Source organism: Leucopleurus acutus, assembly GCF_964270905.1.
Source record: "Leucopleurus acutus genome assembly, chromosome: 2".
Taxonomy (NCBI): domain Eukaryota; kingdom Metazoa; phylum Chordata; class Mammalia; order Artiodactyla; family Delphinidae; genus Leucopleurus; species Leucopleurus acutus.
In genome coordinates, this window is record NC_139143.1 from 115,749,966 (window position 1) to 115,765,319 (window position 15,354).

At 38.3% G+C, this 15,354-nt stretch overlaps 1 protein-coding gene across 1 annotated transcript; it reads left to right on the forward strand.

Moving 5' to 3' along the window:
- Positions 1-9,570: 9,570 nt before the first annotated feature.
- LOC309957523 (small nuclear ribonucleoprotein E-like) lies at positions 9,571-9,992 on the forward strand. The gene has a single exon (XM_082832802.1). It carries the CDS (start codon positions 9,578-9,580, stop codon positions 9,854-9,856), a length of 279 nt encoding a protein of 92 aa, XP_082688928.1. The 5' UTR covers positions 9,571-9,577; the 3' UTR covers positions 9,857-9,992.
- Positions 9,993-15,354: the final 5,362 nt, after the last annotated feature.

Sequence of the window (15,354 nt, forward strand, 5' to 3'; positions counted from 1 at the left end):
GACACTGAGACATGGAGTACCTATATGATTTGTCTGAGGTCAGTGTTTAAGACAGTTCTATAATATGCCATCTAAAAGGCAATAAAAGAGGATGTTTATAGCCCAGGGTTTAAAGTCGAACAGACCTAGATTCTGAGTTCAGCACTTAGTAACTCCCTAAGCTTTAGTTTCCTCAACTATAACACTTGCCTTGTAAAACTATTGTGTGCATAAATAAAATACATGTAAAGCTCTTAGCATAACTGGGGACATATAATTGCTATATATAGTTATATTTATTAATATAGTTTCCCATTTAATGTTATTTCGTTTAAATTGTGCTGCTTAATTTACTATACTTGATTGATCTATCGATAGCATCTTTTCATTCTTAATAGTATTAATTAGAATAGAAGGGAAAAAAAAGAGAATGAAACTTAATTTCCCCTAGAGTCCTAAGGGATTTGTGTGGGTCAATTTATTAATGAAATGCGAAGAACATTTGGCAAACCCACCAAATGAGACAAAGCATTGTAAAAAGCCTTTAGAAAGAATTGGTATCTAATGTTAATGTCTGTGGAATGGAACTGTCATAGGATAATGGCCTTTTGATGGTACAGAAAATGCCAAGGCAGAGATAAGACATTTATTTTTAAAGCACTAGACAATCACCTTTGGATAGTGTCCTTCCACCAGGTCTTTATTTCTAATAGACCAATAATTGATATGGATGTAATTATTTTTCTTGATGGATTTGATATATTAGGCAATGGCCTTGCTCACTCTGTACAATCACTGAGTTGCTATAGCCTCACTGGTCACCAGAAGAAACCTTTTATCCTGTATTCTCTCCAATCAGAATTCTGAGTATCTGCAATTTTTTTCTCTAAGGACCAAGTACAACAGTATATATATTTTTTCTCTCAATATCAAGTACAGCACACTAGTATATCACTAGGGTGACTGCAGGGTTTCGGTCTGCCTGAAATGAGGTGATTCAGGAAAGCTGAAACCCTGAGGTCACCCTAGTGATATAACCATCAATTCAGGTATTTGTTAAGTCCCTTTAAGCAAAAATCTGCATGTTTGTATGTGTGTGTGTGTGTATGTGTGTGTGTGTGTGTGTGTGTGTGTGTGAGATATAGTGCATATTTTCAATGTGGAGAGCCAGATTTGCAGATGATTATGATTTTTTCTGTAAACCTAAAGTACAAAAATTCAAACTCTGTGAAAGTTTCATAGAACCATTTCTGTTGAAGAAAGTATTTGCTGTAGGATAATAAAATCAACTGAACAGTCAATTCTGTATACGTCATATTAGAGTCCTTATTCTCCAAAGAAAACCATTGTGTGCGTATGTATGTGTGTCTCTGTGTGTGTTTATGTGCACACCTGTTAGTACATACGACAGGCAGACATCCAGCACCTTAATTGGGTAGCTGGTTATTGTCGTTCTTTTACGGAGAGTAATGAAAGCCTAGTAGAATGTCTCTGATTTGTTATTGTTAATCTTGTTTTAAGGAAACATGAGACAAGGTTGATGGTTTGGGTTGACTTTTTATTTGCTATGAGTATGGTAATTTCAGCCACACACTATCTTGAATGTACACGGTTCAGCTTAATGGATTTGTCGAGTAAAGTTCTGGCCTTGCTACAGTGAAGTTCATCCCAGAGTGCAATGGGATAGCACTACAAGGAAAAAAAGGCCTTTGACCTTCTTTTCTAGGCCTACTCATAAACTCCAATAAACTCAAATGGCAAGAGGCAGTTTCATCTTTTGTCTCCTGTCCTGAAGTTCTCTGATACATGTCTTGAATTTTTATTTAAATTACTTTGGGTTTTAATTTATTCAGTCAAATGTCAACCAAGTGTTGTTTATCCTGTGGATTACATTCATGCTCACTGCAGAATTCTCTAACATTTGATTTCTAATTATTTTCTTGTTTATCCATGTGGTGCAATGTTTTGAATATTACCTCTGACCACTGACCAGTTGGAATTATAATTTTCTCTCTTTCCTAAGCATCTGGTAGTAAAATTTGGCAAGCATGTAGTTTCAGCAAATCTAATGACTGCATTGCCACAGCTTTTATTCCATATAGCACTCTCTTCTTTACATATTTATTGCACTTAAACAAGCTACTGCATTTTGGCTACTGGAATTGAGCCTCATACAGAGTGAAACTGCAGTCTTTCTAGGTTTCCCGAATACAAGACTATACAAAAGGGTCTTGAGGTGCAGTCTCCAAGGAATTCCAAATAAATGAAAAACAGAGTTGACTTAAGAAACTGTGAAGCTGGTCGTACAAGAGAGATCAACCTTGAATTCTTGCCTGCTGTATTCCACCATCTCCCATTGTATTTTTTTTTTTTTTTTTTTTTTTTTTTTTGCCGTATGCGGGCCTCTCACTGTTGTGGCCTCTCCCGTTGCGGAGCACAGGCTCCGGACGCGCAGGCTCAGCGACCATGGCTCATGGGCCCAGCCGCTTCGCGGCATGTGGGATCTTCCTGGACCGGGGCACGAACCTGTGTTCCCTACATCAGCAGGCGTACTCTCAACCACTGCGCCACTAGGGAAGCCCCTCCCATTCTATTTTTAAGCTTGTTTCCTTCTACCCGCCTCTGAGCCCAATTCTCTTCCTCTCTCTGTGCACGTAATTTTTAGCATTATGCAATAAATACTTAACCTCTCCTCTGTCCCTGACAACCAGACTGACTGAAAGGTGGGGTGGGAAGAGAAGCATGGTATTGGGCATTGGCAGTACAGACATTTGGAAAAGGTATTAAATCAAAGAGGAGGACTAGGTTCTATCAGAGTGAAACGATCAGTTAGTACAGTCAATGGCATGAAAGATAATAGTCTATTTTTTTTAAAAATAAGAACTTTGGCATGGTCTAAAGTTATAGGATAAGGAAGCAAAGTAGAAAGGTAAAGATGAAAAGAAAGGTTAGGTCCAGGTTATGAAGACCTGAGTGCCATGCTAAGGAATCAAGTATTAGCATCTGGTAAAGGGGCATCAGTGGAGGTTTCCAATAAGATGTGAGACATAGTTAGATTTGTACTTTAAGAAGGGGATCTTTGGATGAAGTGTGGAGAGTGGGCTGGAGAAAGGAGAGGCTGAAACCAGGGAGACCCACTTAGGAAGATGTTATACTATAAATGTGAGAGATGATAAGGGGCTAAAATAAAGGTAGAAAAGAGACCAGACTTGAGAGAGGTTTTGAATGTTAGGACAGAGAGGATATGGTGGTTCATTAAAGATTGGAAGAGAAGGAGAGGGAGGAATCCAAGATAGTTCTGTGTTGGTGGGTGTATTATTTTGCTAGGGCTACTGTAACAAAGTACTATGAACTGAGAGACTTATATGATAGAAGTTTATTTTCTCATAGCCTGGAGTCTAGAAGTCAGAGATCAAGGTGTTGGCCATGGTCTCTCTGAAGGCTTTAGGGAAGGGTCTTTTCCAGGTCTCTCTTCTAGCTTCTGGTACTAACTTGGCTTATGACAGCATACTTCCAATTTTCACATGGTGTTCTCCCTGTGTGCATGTCACATGGCATTCTTTTTTTTTTTTTTAACATCTTTATTGGAGTACAATTGCTTTACAATTATGTGTTAGTTTCTGCTTTATAACAAAGTGAATCAGTTATACATATACTTATATCCCCATATCTCATCCCTCTTGCATCAAAAACCCCAGTCATTGGTGTAGGGTCCCACCCTACTCCACTGTGACCTCATCTTAACTAATTACATCTGTATTAACCCTATTTCCAAAGAAGTTCACATTCAATGGTACTAGGTGTTAAGACTTTATATCACTTTTTAGGGGGACAAAATTCAACCCATAACAGTTTACTAGCAAGTATGCAGCATAGAAAGCCTTCCTGAGTTTCCAGCCTACCTGGCCTGCCCTGTGGAATTCAGATCTAGGATGGCAACACACATTCTGAATTTCCAGCCTGCCCTCTTGCCTGATGCATTTCAGACTTGTCAGCTCCCACAATTACATAACTATTTTCTTTTTCTCTCTCTAGTCTTTCTCTCTAGATAGAGATACAGATACAGACACAGATACAGGTATGAGTATAGACAGATATAGGTACAGAGATAAAGATAGATATCTCCTGTTGGTCATGCTTCTCTGGAGAACCCTAACTAAGATAGTGGGGGAGACTGAGTATTTATGGGGGGGGGTTGGGAGGACTTGGAAAAGACAAGAAAGGGCATACACATCTTTATAATAGAGTAGAATATAAGTCCCAGAAAGGAGTGATAAAAGAGAAAAATATTCCATATTTTATGAGGTCCTAGGATGTATCTCTATGACCCCAGTTTTATTTCTATCTCAATTTGCAACTTCACAACCAGAACTAGGCTCAACTAACACTTGCCTGCCACATTGAAAAAGAGTATTCTAAACAAATTGAAAACATTGGGCTGAACTATATGAAATTGCCAATATTTGACAGTTTATTTCTTACCAACAATATCAATAGTTTCATTAACTTCGGTGTAAAATAGATTATTTACATATACAGAATACACTTAGAAAACCAAACTGTTTTCTTGAATATCCTAAGACCTAGTCCATCATGTGATGATTTAAGAGAGGTGGAGTCTGTGGGACCAGGTGTCAGGTGGGGGCATTGTGGGTAGGCCACTAAGTCAGCATATTTAGGAATATCCATTGGAAAGCAGTAGCTAACAGTAGCTAGTAGTTATCCAACACAAAAACTGTGAAAACAGTGGTAGTCATCACATGTATTATCCTATTCATTTCTCATAAAACACTGTGAAATAGGTACTATTATAATTGGCATTTTACCGTTAAGGAAACTGAGGGCTAATGAGTGGAAATGGCTTGCCCAAAGCGGTAGAGCTAGGAATTGAGTCCAGACATGTCTGGCATAAGGGCTCACACGCTGGTATCTCATGCTGTATTGCTCCTGATCCAGTAGGTCCCTGAGAGCTAGTTCAAATGGGAACTAGAGTCTAAAGTCCACGGATATGATTAAGGCAGGAAACAGAAGCCAGCAAGAGCAGAGAATCAGGTACTAGGAATATCCGACAAATTTTAATTTCTTTTTTCTGTTGCTTCTACTATGATGTTTGTCCTTCACTCATTCATTCAAATATATTTATTAAATAGTATTATTACCAGGCATTGGTCTAGGCAAGTGGAAATCATCTTGATCAAGATGGAAAAAGATCTCTGCCCTTAAATAGTTTAAATCCTGAATAGGGAGACAAAATAAATTATAAACATAATAGAAAGGAATTTTGTAGCATGTAAGAAGGTTATACATACAGCATAACAAATAAAATGTAAATGAGTAAGGTGGTTCAATAGTTCCATGGTAAGGTGAGAAGTGGGCAAGAGTCAGTATTGAATAGCACGGGCAGGGTTACTTTTAGTGAGAAAGTATAATTTGACCAGAGTTGAAGGCAGTGAAGGGATTTAGTCAGATAGATATCAGTGGGAAGAACATTCTCATCAGGGTAAATGTACTAAGTCAGGAATGTCCCTGGCATGTTCTAAGAAATTAAGGAGGCCCAGCCTGTCTGAGGTAGAGGAGGAAGTGGGAGAACAGTGGAGATGAGGATAGACTGCTAGCAGAAGCCCATAGGGCACTGGGTCTTGTAGGCACTGTAATGACTTCGGTCTCTACTTTGAGTGAAGTGGGAAATAAGAAACCATTGAAGGGTTTTGAGTAGAAGAGTGATATGATCTGATTTCTACTTTTAAAAGGATCACTCTGGCTGTGTTAAGAAAGACTGTAGAGAGTCAGAGTGGGATCAGAGAAACATGTTGGAGAATGTTTTAGTAACATAGCCAAGGAATATTGGTGGCCAGGACCAGGTGGTGGCAGTGGAGGAGACAGGAAGTCATAGGATTCCGGATGTATTTTGAAGGTAGAGCCAACAGAAATGTAAGATAAGGAGAGGAACAAAGATGACTGCAGGGGTTTTACCTGTGTAACTGGAAGGGAAGAGTTATGGATTGATGTAGATAAGGTTTCAAGTGGAGCAGATTTGGGGAGAAGCTCATGAGTTCAGATTTGGACATGTTGAATTTAATACATCTATTAGACATCTGAGAGGAGATGTCAAATAGGCAAGTAGATGTACAAATCTGGAGACTGGAGAGGGAAGTCCAAGTAGAGATGTGTACCTGGAAGGTGTCAACAACATAAGATGTTATTAAAACCATGATACTGGGCTATATTACTGAGAGCAACTCTAGATAGAGTAGAGAGGATGTTCTGGGACTGATTTCTAGCTTCCTTCTTCCCTCATCCCTTGACATTAAGAAATTAATGAGAAGAAGAGAAATCAGCAAAGGAGACCAAGAAGGAAATGACCAGGGAAGTTGGAGGAATATCAAGGAGATGGGGTGTTGACATGAAAGTGGAGTGAAAATCTCACACATGTTTTCACCTGCCCACCCACTGGTTGAATGCAGAGCAGTCCAAGGACCCAGAGGAGGGCAGAGTAATGAGGTGTGACGAGCCTGGTCGCTGGATGATAGCATGAAGTCGAGGTCCTTGCTGCCAACCTGGACTGTGATGAGGTCAAGATGCAACATTGTACTGTTTGGTCTCTGAGATTTGGGGATTTTTTTAAACAGTTGTTGGCCTACCCTACCCTGACTAACACAAGAACTGATGCCATTTGAAAGGTGCCAGCATCTTGTTTTGAGAGCTTTAGCAAATTTTACTTGTTGGTACCCCTATGAATGTTATTCATTATTAATGAGTCATTAAAGAAGTACTTTCTCTTAGAAATGCTTTATTTGATGTTAGGATTATGTATTCAAAAGCAATAGAAAACTGTTTAAAAAATGATTTATCATCAGATTTGGGCTTTCTTGAGCTAGGTTTGAAAATTATTCTGAGTTAACTGTTATGTCTACCCTACATTCTCAGTCTGAGTTGACCTGGCATAAGCCAAGGTTCAGCAGAGCCTAAATCCATCTTGGGCTTCTGCGAACTGGGATTGTCAATGGCGTGTTCCTGATGTTCACTCTTAATTGGATCCTAAAAATATTTATTATTGATGGGAATCTATCAGGTTTTTTTCTTTTTTTAAGGTCCCTTTTGATAAACCTTTGATTGCTGTTAAAGAAAAATGTCTACCTTCCCCCAAGTACAGTGTTTGGAATTGCATTTGGAAAATTGATTGAAAAGTTGTTATGAGCCTGAGGTTAATAGTGTGAGCCCTGTTTGATGCACTTGAACCCTACGCTATTCATTCTCAAGTTTTTAGATTCTAGCTACAAAAGGACAAGTCTGAATATCTATTACAATAGCTTCCCATCACACTTAGCATTGAATCCAAAGATATTACCATGGCCTACAAGGCCCTACTTATTCTGGCTTCCTGCTATTTTCTCGCCTCCCTCTTTGCTGCTCCTTGAACACACTGCACATGCTCCCTGCTCAGAATAGCACTTGCTATTCCTACTGTTCACCCAGATGCTCACATGTCTTCTTGTTTCACTTCATTCTGGTCTTTCATCTCCCTGTCCACTCTATCTAAAATTATAGCTTCCATCACTCTCTGTCCCCCTCTCCTGCTCAGTAAATATTTGGTGAATAAATGAGTGAATGGATTAATGAATGGTTACAGTCATCTGATTTCTCAAAACAACATTATCTGATCTAAGAAAGACTCACTGTTTTTGTTTCATGGTACAAAATACCATGATGATAGCCAACCTAGGTGGGGCTTGAAATTTTAGAAAATTTTGAAAAAGAAAGAAGCTTTTGGCCTCAATTCCCACTACACTCTCCTATCTATCCCCTAACTGCTTCTTTCATTTTTTATCTATTTATTCAGTGAACATTAAATACATATATGTTGAGCTCTATTTTTCCTCCTAACATAACAAAGAAAAAAGCTCCACCTCTATCCTGATATTGTATTTAGTGGAAATAGTGTCCTGAATAAGACAGGCTTCTTTTAAAGGGGCAAAAACCCTGTTACTGTTCAAAACTTTTCAAAGTCCCAAAGGGAAAAAGAAAACAACTCCCATCTGCATTAGTTACTATACAGTCTGCAGCCACAGAATCTATTGGTTTTCACATTTCCATATTTTTGAGGCACATTCAAAACCGTAAGGAAAAATATTAAATGTGAAAATGGTTAGATATGTGTCAATAGAAAGTCTGCTTGGGAGTTACTTCCAGCCACAGGGATTCACAGAGTGCTGACTTACATGATTTCATAAACATGATTTCATAAACTTGGTTACCTGCTCGCAAAGGTATCTAGTGCTTAAAATGTAATACAAGTTAGAGGCTTTTTGCTTTGTTTTTGCTGTGAAAAACTGTGTTTCCTTTAGAGGAGCTCACAATTTATATACTGAAAATATATAAAAGAATTCTGTGTCAACAAAATGGTGTTTAAGGTTTTAAATCATCCTAACAGTCAGCCCTGAGACTTCCTCACCAGACATCTCAGAGACTTTATGAAAGTTTTATTCTATAATTCCCTGCTTGCCTTTACTCTTAGCTCCTTCTTCCAGCTATTCATATAGTTTGAAAAATAGAGTTTATATACTTTAAGTTGCAAGGCATTTAGAATTTTCATAATCTCTTTATTGTGGCTGAAGTAGTCAAAAAAATGAAGTCTATTGTTGATAATATTTCACTGTGCTTTTACTAGATTAACTGGAGCAAGAAGCTAGAACTTGTGGCATTTAAAAAATACTCCATTTTTTAGAAAGCTTCTATGAGCAAGTTATAGGATAATTAAATTAGTTTCAAAATAGTTGGTAAAAATCAGGGAATAGGGTGATAATGAAGATTTATAAATAACAGATGCTGAAAATAAGGGTCTCAAGAACAGGAATTTTGCATTTATATATTTTAGTATTTTTCATAGCATGTAGCAATGTGCTAAGCACATAGCAGGTGATCATTAAGTCCTTGTTTAATTAACCTATAAAATCATATATAGCATCAAATTTCAAGTACCATATTTTACAAGGTAGAGAGTAGTATGGAAAAATTTTCCTTGTATAATAATCACTTAAAAATAAAGTATCTTTAAGTAATTGGTGAGACGAGTATACTCTCTTATTGTTTTATATAAATTTCCTTACAGTTAATGTACATTTACTGGCAACAGATCCCTATCACCTGCCCTCCACGCCTTCTATTTGGCTTCTCATTCATGAATTTCAATATCTATTCTCTTTACTACTTACTATGTTCCAGATGCTATATCTGTTCTTTGCCCTTGGGAAACATATAATCTAGTGGTAAAGACCAATGAGGACAGAGGAAAATTCAGTGCTGTTTTGATTAGACTCCTTTACTTACTAGAACTAAGACTCAGCTCATACATCTTCATGTATTAGAAAGATTATTATAAGAAGATAAGCACAAAAGATAAGCTCAGGGAAAGCTGAGCCTTTGACTTCAGAGAGCAAGAATTGAAAGGTGGCTCTGGATGCAGGTGGCCCTGGGGATTTCACTCATTTCAGAGTGGGACTTCACAAGTCCTCACCAGGCTCTCTTTACTTCTCTATTGCATACCTCTGCTTACGTGTGGTTTCTGCTCACTTAAAACTTCTTGGGGTGAGCTTCCACCATGGTGTACCGGGGCCAGGGCCAGAAGGTGCAGAAGGCGATGGTGCAGCCAATCAATCTCATCTTCAGATACTTGCAAAATAGATCTCGGATTCAGGTGTGGCTTTATGAGCAAGTGAATATGCGGATAGAGGGCTGTATCATTGGTTTTGATGAGTATATGAACCTCGTATTAGATGATGCAGAAGAGATTCATTCTAAAACAAAGTCAAGAAAACAACTGGGTCGGATCATGCTAAAAGGAGATAACATTACTCTGCTCCAAAGTGTCTCCAACTAGAAATGATCAATGAAGTGAGAAATTGTTGAGAAGGCAATACAGTTTTTTTAGGTGTGCTTTGTTAGAAGTGTATTTCTAAAGCATTTATTCATGTTGTTTTGCTCACCTTTATGTTATTACCAGATGACAATAAATGCTGTGGGATTGTTTTTATTAAAATACAAACAAACAAACAAACAAAAACTTCTTGGGACTTCCCTGGTAGTCCAGTGGTTAAGACTCCATGCTTCCAATGCAGGGGATGCAAGTTTGATCCCTGACTGGGGAACTAAGATCCCACATGCTGTGTGATGTGGCAAAAATATTTTTCTTGTGAGGGATCAGTCATTATTTTTCTCTACATAATGGGTTTTCAGAAATTGCCCATGTTTCTAATGTTTTCTCTGTATTCCTCAGTTCAAAATACTTACAAACATGATAGAATTTGTCCAGCCCATGTTTTTTAAAGCCACCATGGCTGCCCTTTGACACTCTGTACCTACCCCTGATTCAATCAGCTGTAACAAGAGGGTAAAGTCACATGGTAAAATCAAGTGTAATAGTTCATTAAAGGCTACACAAGGAGACATAGCATAGGCAGTGTGTTGATGTGTCTACTTCAAATTTGGCTTTGTAATGCTAGAATGTGATGGGGTACAGAATTCTCTAGAATCATAGAATTGAATCACTTGATCAAGTTTAGGGGTAATCAGAGCATACCCCTTAGGAAAGATGACACCCAAGCAGGTTTAGTCAAAGTTAGCTAGGGAAGAAGTGATGGGAAGCTATACTAGGCAGAGAAAACAGCATGAGTAAGGAATAGGAGCAGGAAAAAATATGTTTCAGAGACTGAACCACATGTGGTTTAATCTTCCTGGAACTTTAATAACTATGTCCAAAGTGGTGAGAAGTAAGAAGAGAGCAGGCAGGATCCAGGTTAGAATACATAGTGAAAGTAATGGGAAACCATTGTCTTATACAGGGTAATGACAAGGTCACATTTCCATTTTCGATACATCACCCTGGGGACAGATGGAAGATGTATATGAACATGGCAGGACTGGAGGCAGAGACAGAGACACTAAGTAGACGGCTAGTTCAGGTAAGAGATTAAAAGAATCCCAACTAGAAAATGAAGGTAGGAGTGGAGAGGAGGTAATATGTTAAAAAATATTACTTAAATAGAATCAAGCATACTCAGTAACTCATTAAGATGTGCTGGATGAGGGAGGGGGAAAAGCTGGTGTTTCAGTTTGACCAAGTTGGTGGACGGAGATCCCACAGTTGGGATGGGTAAGAAAAAAGGTGAGTGACTCTGGGGGTGGGGTATCAGGAAAGAGTTGAAACAGAAGGAGCTGTTATGTCAAAGGTGCCTGGGAACTAGATGTGAAATAAGTAAGTGCCTCAGATGACAAGAGAGAGAACCGGTGTTTTAATCAGTGAGGTGGTCCATCCAGCTTTCCTTCATATTACTGAGAGAAAGTACAGTTGGAAGTTGAATAGGTACAGCAAGTGCAAAAGGGGAAAATCAAAGGTTTAACCAAAAAGGGATTTAGATTGAGTGTCCCAATCACAGATGACCACATCATCAGGTATGTATCCCAGTAACCACCTGCTCCCAAGCTAAGACCTTGCTGAAACTCCAGTAAAATTCATTTCTTTTCACCCTAATGATGTAGTAGGAGGGTATTGATTAAACTAACAGGGAAAGGTAGTTTGGGACATAAAGCACTTCATTCATTCTTCACACAAATACCTACTATGTGGTATACTATACCAAGTACTTTAGAAGGCAAAATTTGCTTACTGCCTGCAAATGACTTCGATAAACTTGAGAGTTACTTAGGAAAACAAGGTAAATGGGACATATTGAAGTAAGTAAACAAAGGAAGAAAAAAGAGACGCTACCAATAGAAGAGAATAAATGATTGATTTGCTTTAGATGAGAATGGCAGAAAATAATGGGTCATAGGGGACTGCAGATTGAACAGGATTCAGCAATATAAAAATAAAGCAAGTATGATATTGAAATATCACATCAAGCATCACATTGAAATACCTAAGCAGAAGTATAGCGTATAAGAAGAAGAATGATTCACCTTCCTAGGAAGTCAGATTCCTAAATGAATACTGTATCGGCTAAATTCTTTGGTTATTACCAAGAGGAATAGACTGGATATTATTTAGGATAATTTCAGTTATAAGTAATAGAATATCCAAATCAAAATGGCTTAAACAATAAAGGGAATATACTGCCTCATGTAACTAAAAAGTTCAGGTTTCAGGCCTTTTACATTACCTCCAAGGATGTAGTTTCTTTCTGTCTTTTCATTATAGTTTTCAAAGTGTTGGCCTCATTTTAAGACTGGTTCCTCTTGTGATAATAAGGTAGATACTGATGCTAATACAACTAGGGTTTCATGCTTCACATCCAATGACAGAGAGAGATTTTTAAATAATTTCCACAGAAAATAGAGGTAACTTCTTCCCCAGAGTCCCCAATAACCACATCTTATATTTGGCCCAAATTCAGTTATATGTCCATTTCTGAACCATTTGCTGTGGCCAAGGGAGGAGATGTGATAATTAGCTTGAGCCAATCAAGATCTACCCCTGGAGAGAGAGATGGAATCAATTCTACCCTAACTGCATGGCTGGGATGTCCGGGATCTGTTAGAAAGAAAGCAACGGGGATTGCACGTGGGAAATACAAACAACAAATGTCCACCACACTACTTATGCAGAGAATAAATGTTTTGGGAAGCCTGGCAAGTAGTTCAGCCTGATGCTTCAGCTTCCTGAAGGAAAGCCTGGAGAATCCATCTCAGAAATAACACAGAAACTAGGTCAGCTCCTGGAGTCTAGGGCCCAAGGTAACACGGACCAGTTGACAGGTATTTCAGAGCATGCTTCCAGAATGCACCACCCTCTTTGCTTTTATCTTCCTGTTTCTTTCTGTGTAAGACTCAAAGCCACAGTAGAGAGAGCTGGCCAGGGTTGGTTTATGTGCTCACAACTTAGCTAAGAGAGATCAGAGAAGCCTGACTGATGGTCCCATCAGCACTCTTCATAGTGGAGGACAGATAATTGTTCCTAAGAGCACTGAGGTAGTTTTCTAAATAAAGGGGTTAAAGGGGTCTGGGTTACCACAAATAGTTGTCCACTACAGGTATTATTAAGTTCCAAATATAAAAGGAGTATAAGAAACTTAAATGGCAGAATTAGATAAAGAAGATAATTAAAGGACAAAAACGTTTTGATGGAAAACATGTCCATTTAACACATTTTTATGGAGCACCTAATGTATGGAATGTGCTATGTTGATATAAAGATTTGTATGATACCCTATCTACCCTTCTGGATAACACAATAGATTTTAGAGCTAGAAGGAGAGGCATTTGCATTTCATGCAATCTGACACCTTACTTTTAAGGTGAGTAAAACTAGGTAGAAAAAGGTCAAATAATGAATATTTGACACAGCTGTGACTAGACTCCAAAACTGCATTATTCTAACCTATCTAGGTTTTTTTCTCTTATGCTTTACCTACTCGCTTAGTTGCTGCATTGGTCATAACCAACATAAACTTCAGAGAAAGGACCCAGAATTACCTCTTGGTGGAGAAAAGGCTGAGAAGTAATTGGAATATCTTCTTTATCAACAAAAGGAGAAGCTTCAAAACCCATTAAGATCCAAACTCTTCAAAGTCCCTTACAGACAAGAATTCCCCAGTCAGAGGTTTAAGAGCACTTGCTCCAACCAGAGGGCTTTCAGTAGAGAAAAGGTAGCTAGTGAAGGCTGTATGCTTGAAGCTCCTTTCCCAAGGACTAAAAAATAAAAATAAAAACCAAAATAACTACTTATCTGCTCGGAGTGACTTCCCTGCAGTTATGCCCCGAGGGCGAGAGGGGCACATTCTCCAACTTCTAAAGGTGCATTTTGCTTCTTAGATTCTGAAACTTCAGGCTATTTAGTTGTATTTTAGTTCAATAAATTCTTTTTTCATATGCTCCTTTTAATCCATTTGCTACTGTAGTACATTTAAACATCAGCAGATGGGGCCCTTGGTTCCTTTGAAGAGTGTCAGGCTTGAATTTTGTTCGTGTCTGCGGTCCACATGAACCTTGCTTGTTTTCACAGCGTGTTAAATTTGCACATTCTCTAGTTCACAAATGTTTATTTAATCAAGAAAAATAAATCTCATTAATGACAAGAAATTTCTTTTTTCCCCCTTCCACTGTTCTGTAGAGGTAAGTTAGATCTGTTTACAAATGGAAAAATGAGTATAACATAATACCTAGGCAACAGCATCTTTCAAAGGACAAGAGAATTCAGCGTCAAAATTAACCTGTTGTCCTTAACTCAGGAGGCTGTGTGGGAGGCTTTCACTGTATGGGGCCACAGGTGACAGGTTGTATCTGAGTTACCCTGATTCTGGCCTGTTCTCTTTCTTCTCAGCTGAGTTTCATTTTATGAAGGCATTGTGTGAATTGGCTGGTTTTTACCACTCACCAATAATCATGATTTTTTTAAGTGATCTTTGTCGATAGTCCATAAAGAGAACAACCGGTTGTCTGGCCCTTGCACCTGTTCAAGTGGGTAAGTTTCAGCTCCTTAAAGGTGAGATCTTTTCCCATGAGAAATGTAACAGCTCTTTAAGGAAGGAGTGTAGTTTACAGGGCAGAAGAGATGGCAGCCTCCCACACTCCTAGAGTCCTCTCTTAATTTTCTGCCTGGCTTTTTAACGTGAGCTTGCTCTGAGAATTAATCACTGTTTCCCTTCTGTCCCCCAAAATGGGATGACACAGAACTTCTTTTTTGGCAAAACAATGAAAGACCCAGAGCAAAAATGTTTCCTATGCGTGAAGCTTGATTATATAAATACTATTTCAACGTGCTTACTGCATCTCCGATTAGTATGATTTAACTGATAGATTGAAGGCATCTTCCTTAGTGTAATTAATATTTGTGTTGTAAATAAGCTCTTATGCTTGGACAGATCTTAATAGCAGATTTAAAACACAGTAAGAAGACTAAGGATATATCACTGATGGAAGAGATAAAATTGGGCCTCCTTTTTTTCACTATTCTGAGTTTAAATAAGTAGCTCTGTTTTCCAACATTATTGCCACCTCTTAAGAACTGATGTTTTAGCTTGAAAGACTGTCTATATTTTTTAAGGTATATTACGGATCACATTCATTTCCAAATTCAGGTCTTAACTAGCTCATAAATCTGTGAGAATGAAGTGTCTTCATTAATAACATTCTCTATATTTTTAGAAATTTGCAACCTAATATGGCAAATTGGGATGCAGTTTGCAGATTTAGGATTTATGAAGTTTACACTGATGCAACTAATGTATTACTTCTGGGTAGAGATGATATTTGCCTGTGGTTAGCCTGAAACAAATTTTAGGGAAGTATTGTTCATTTCTTCCCTCCTTTTGTGCTGACATGCTAAGTGATATACACGGAAATTGTGTGCACTACTTGTGCCCTAGTCTGAAGAACTGCTTG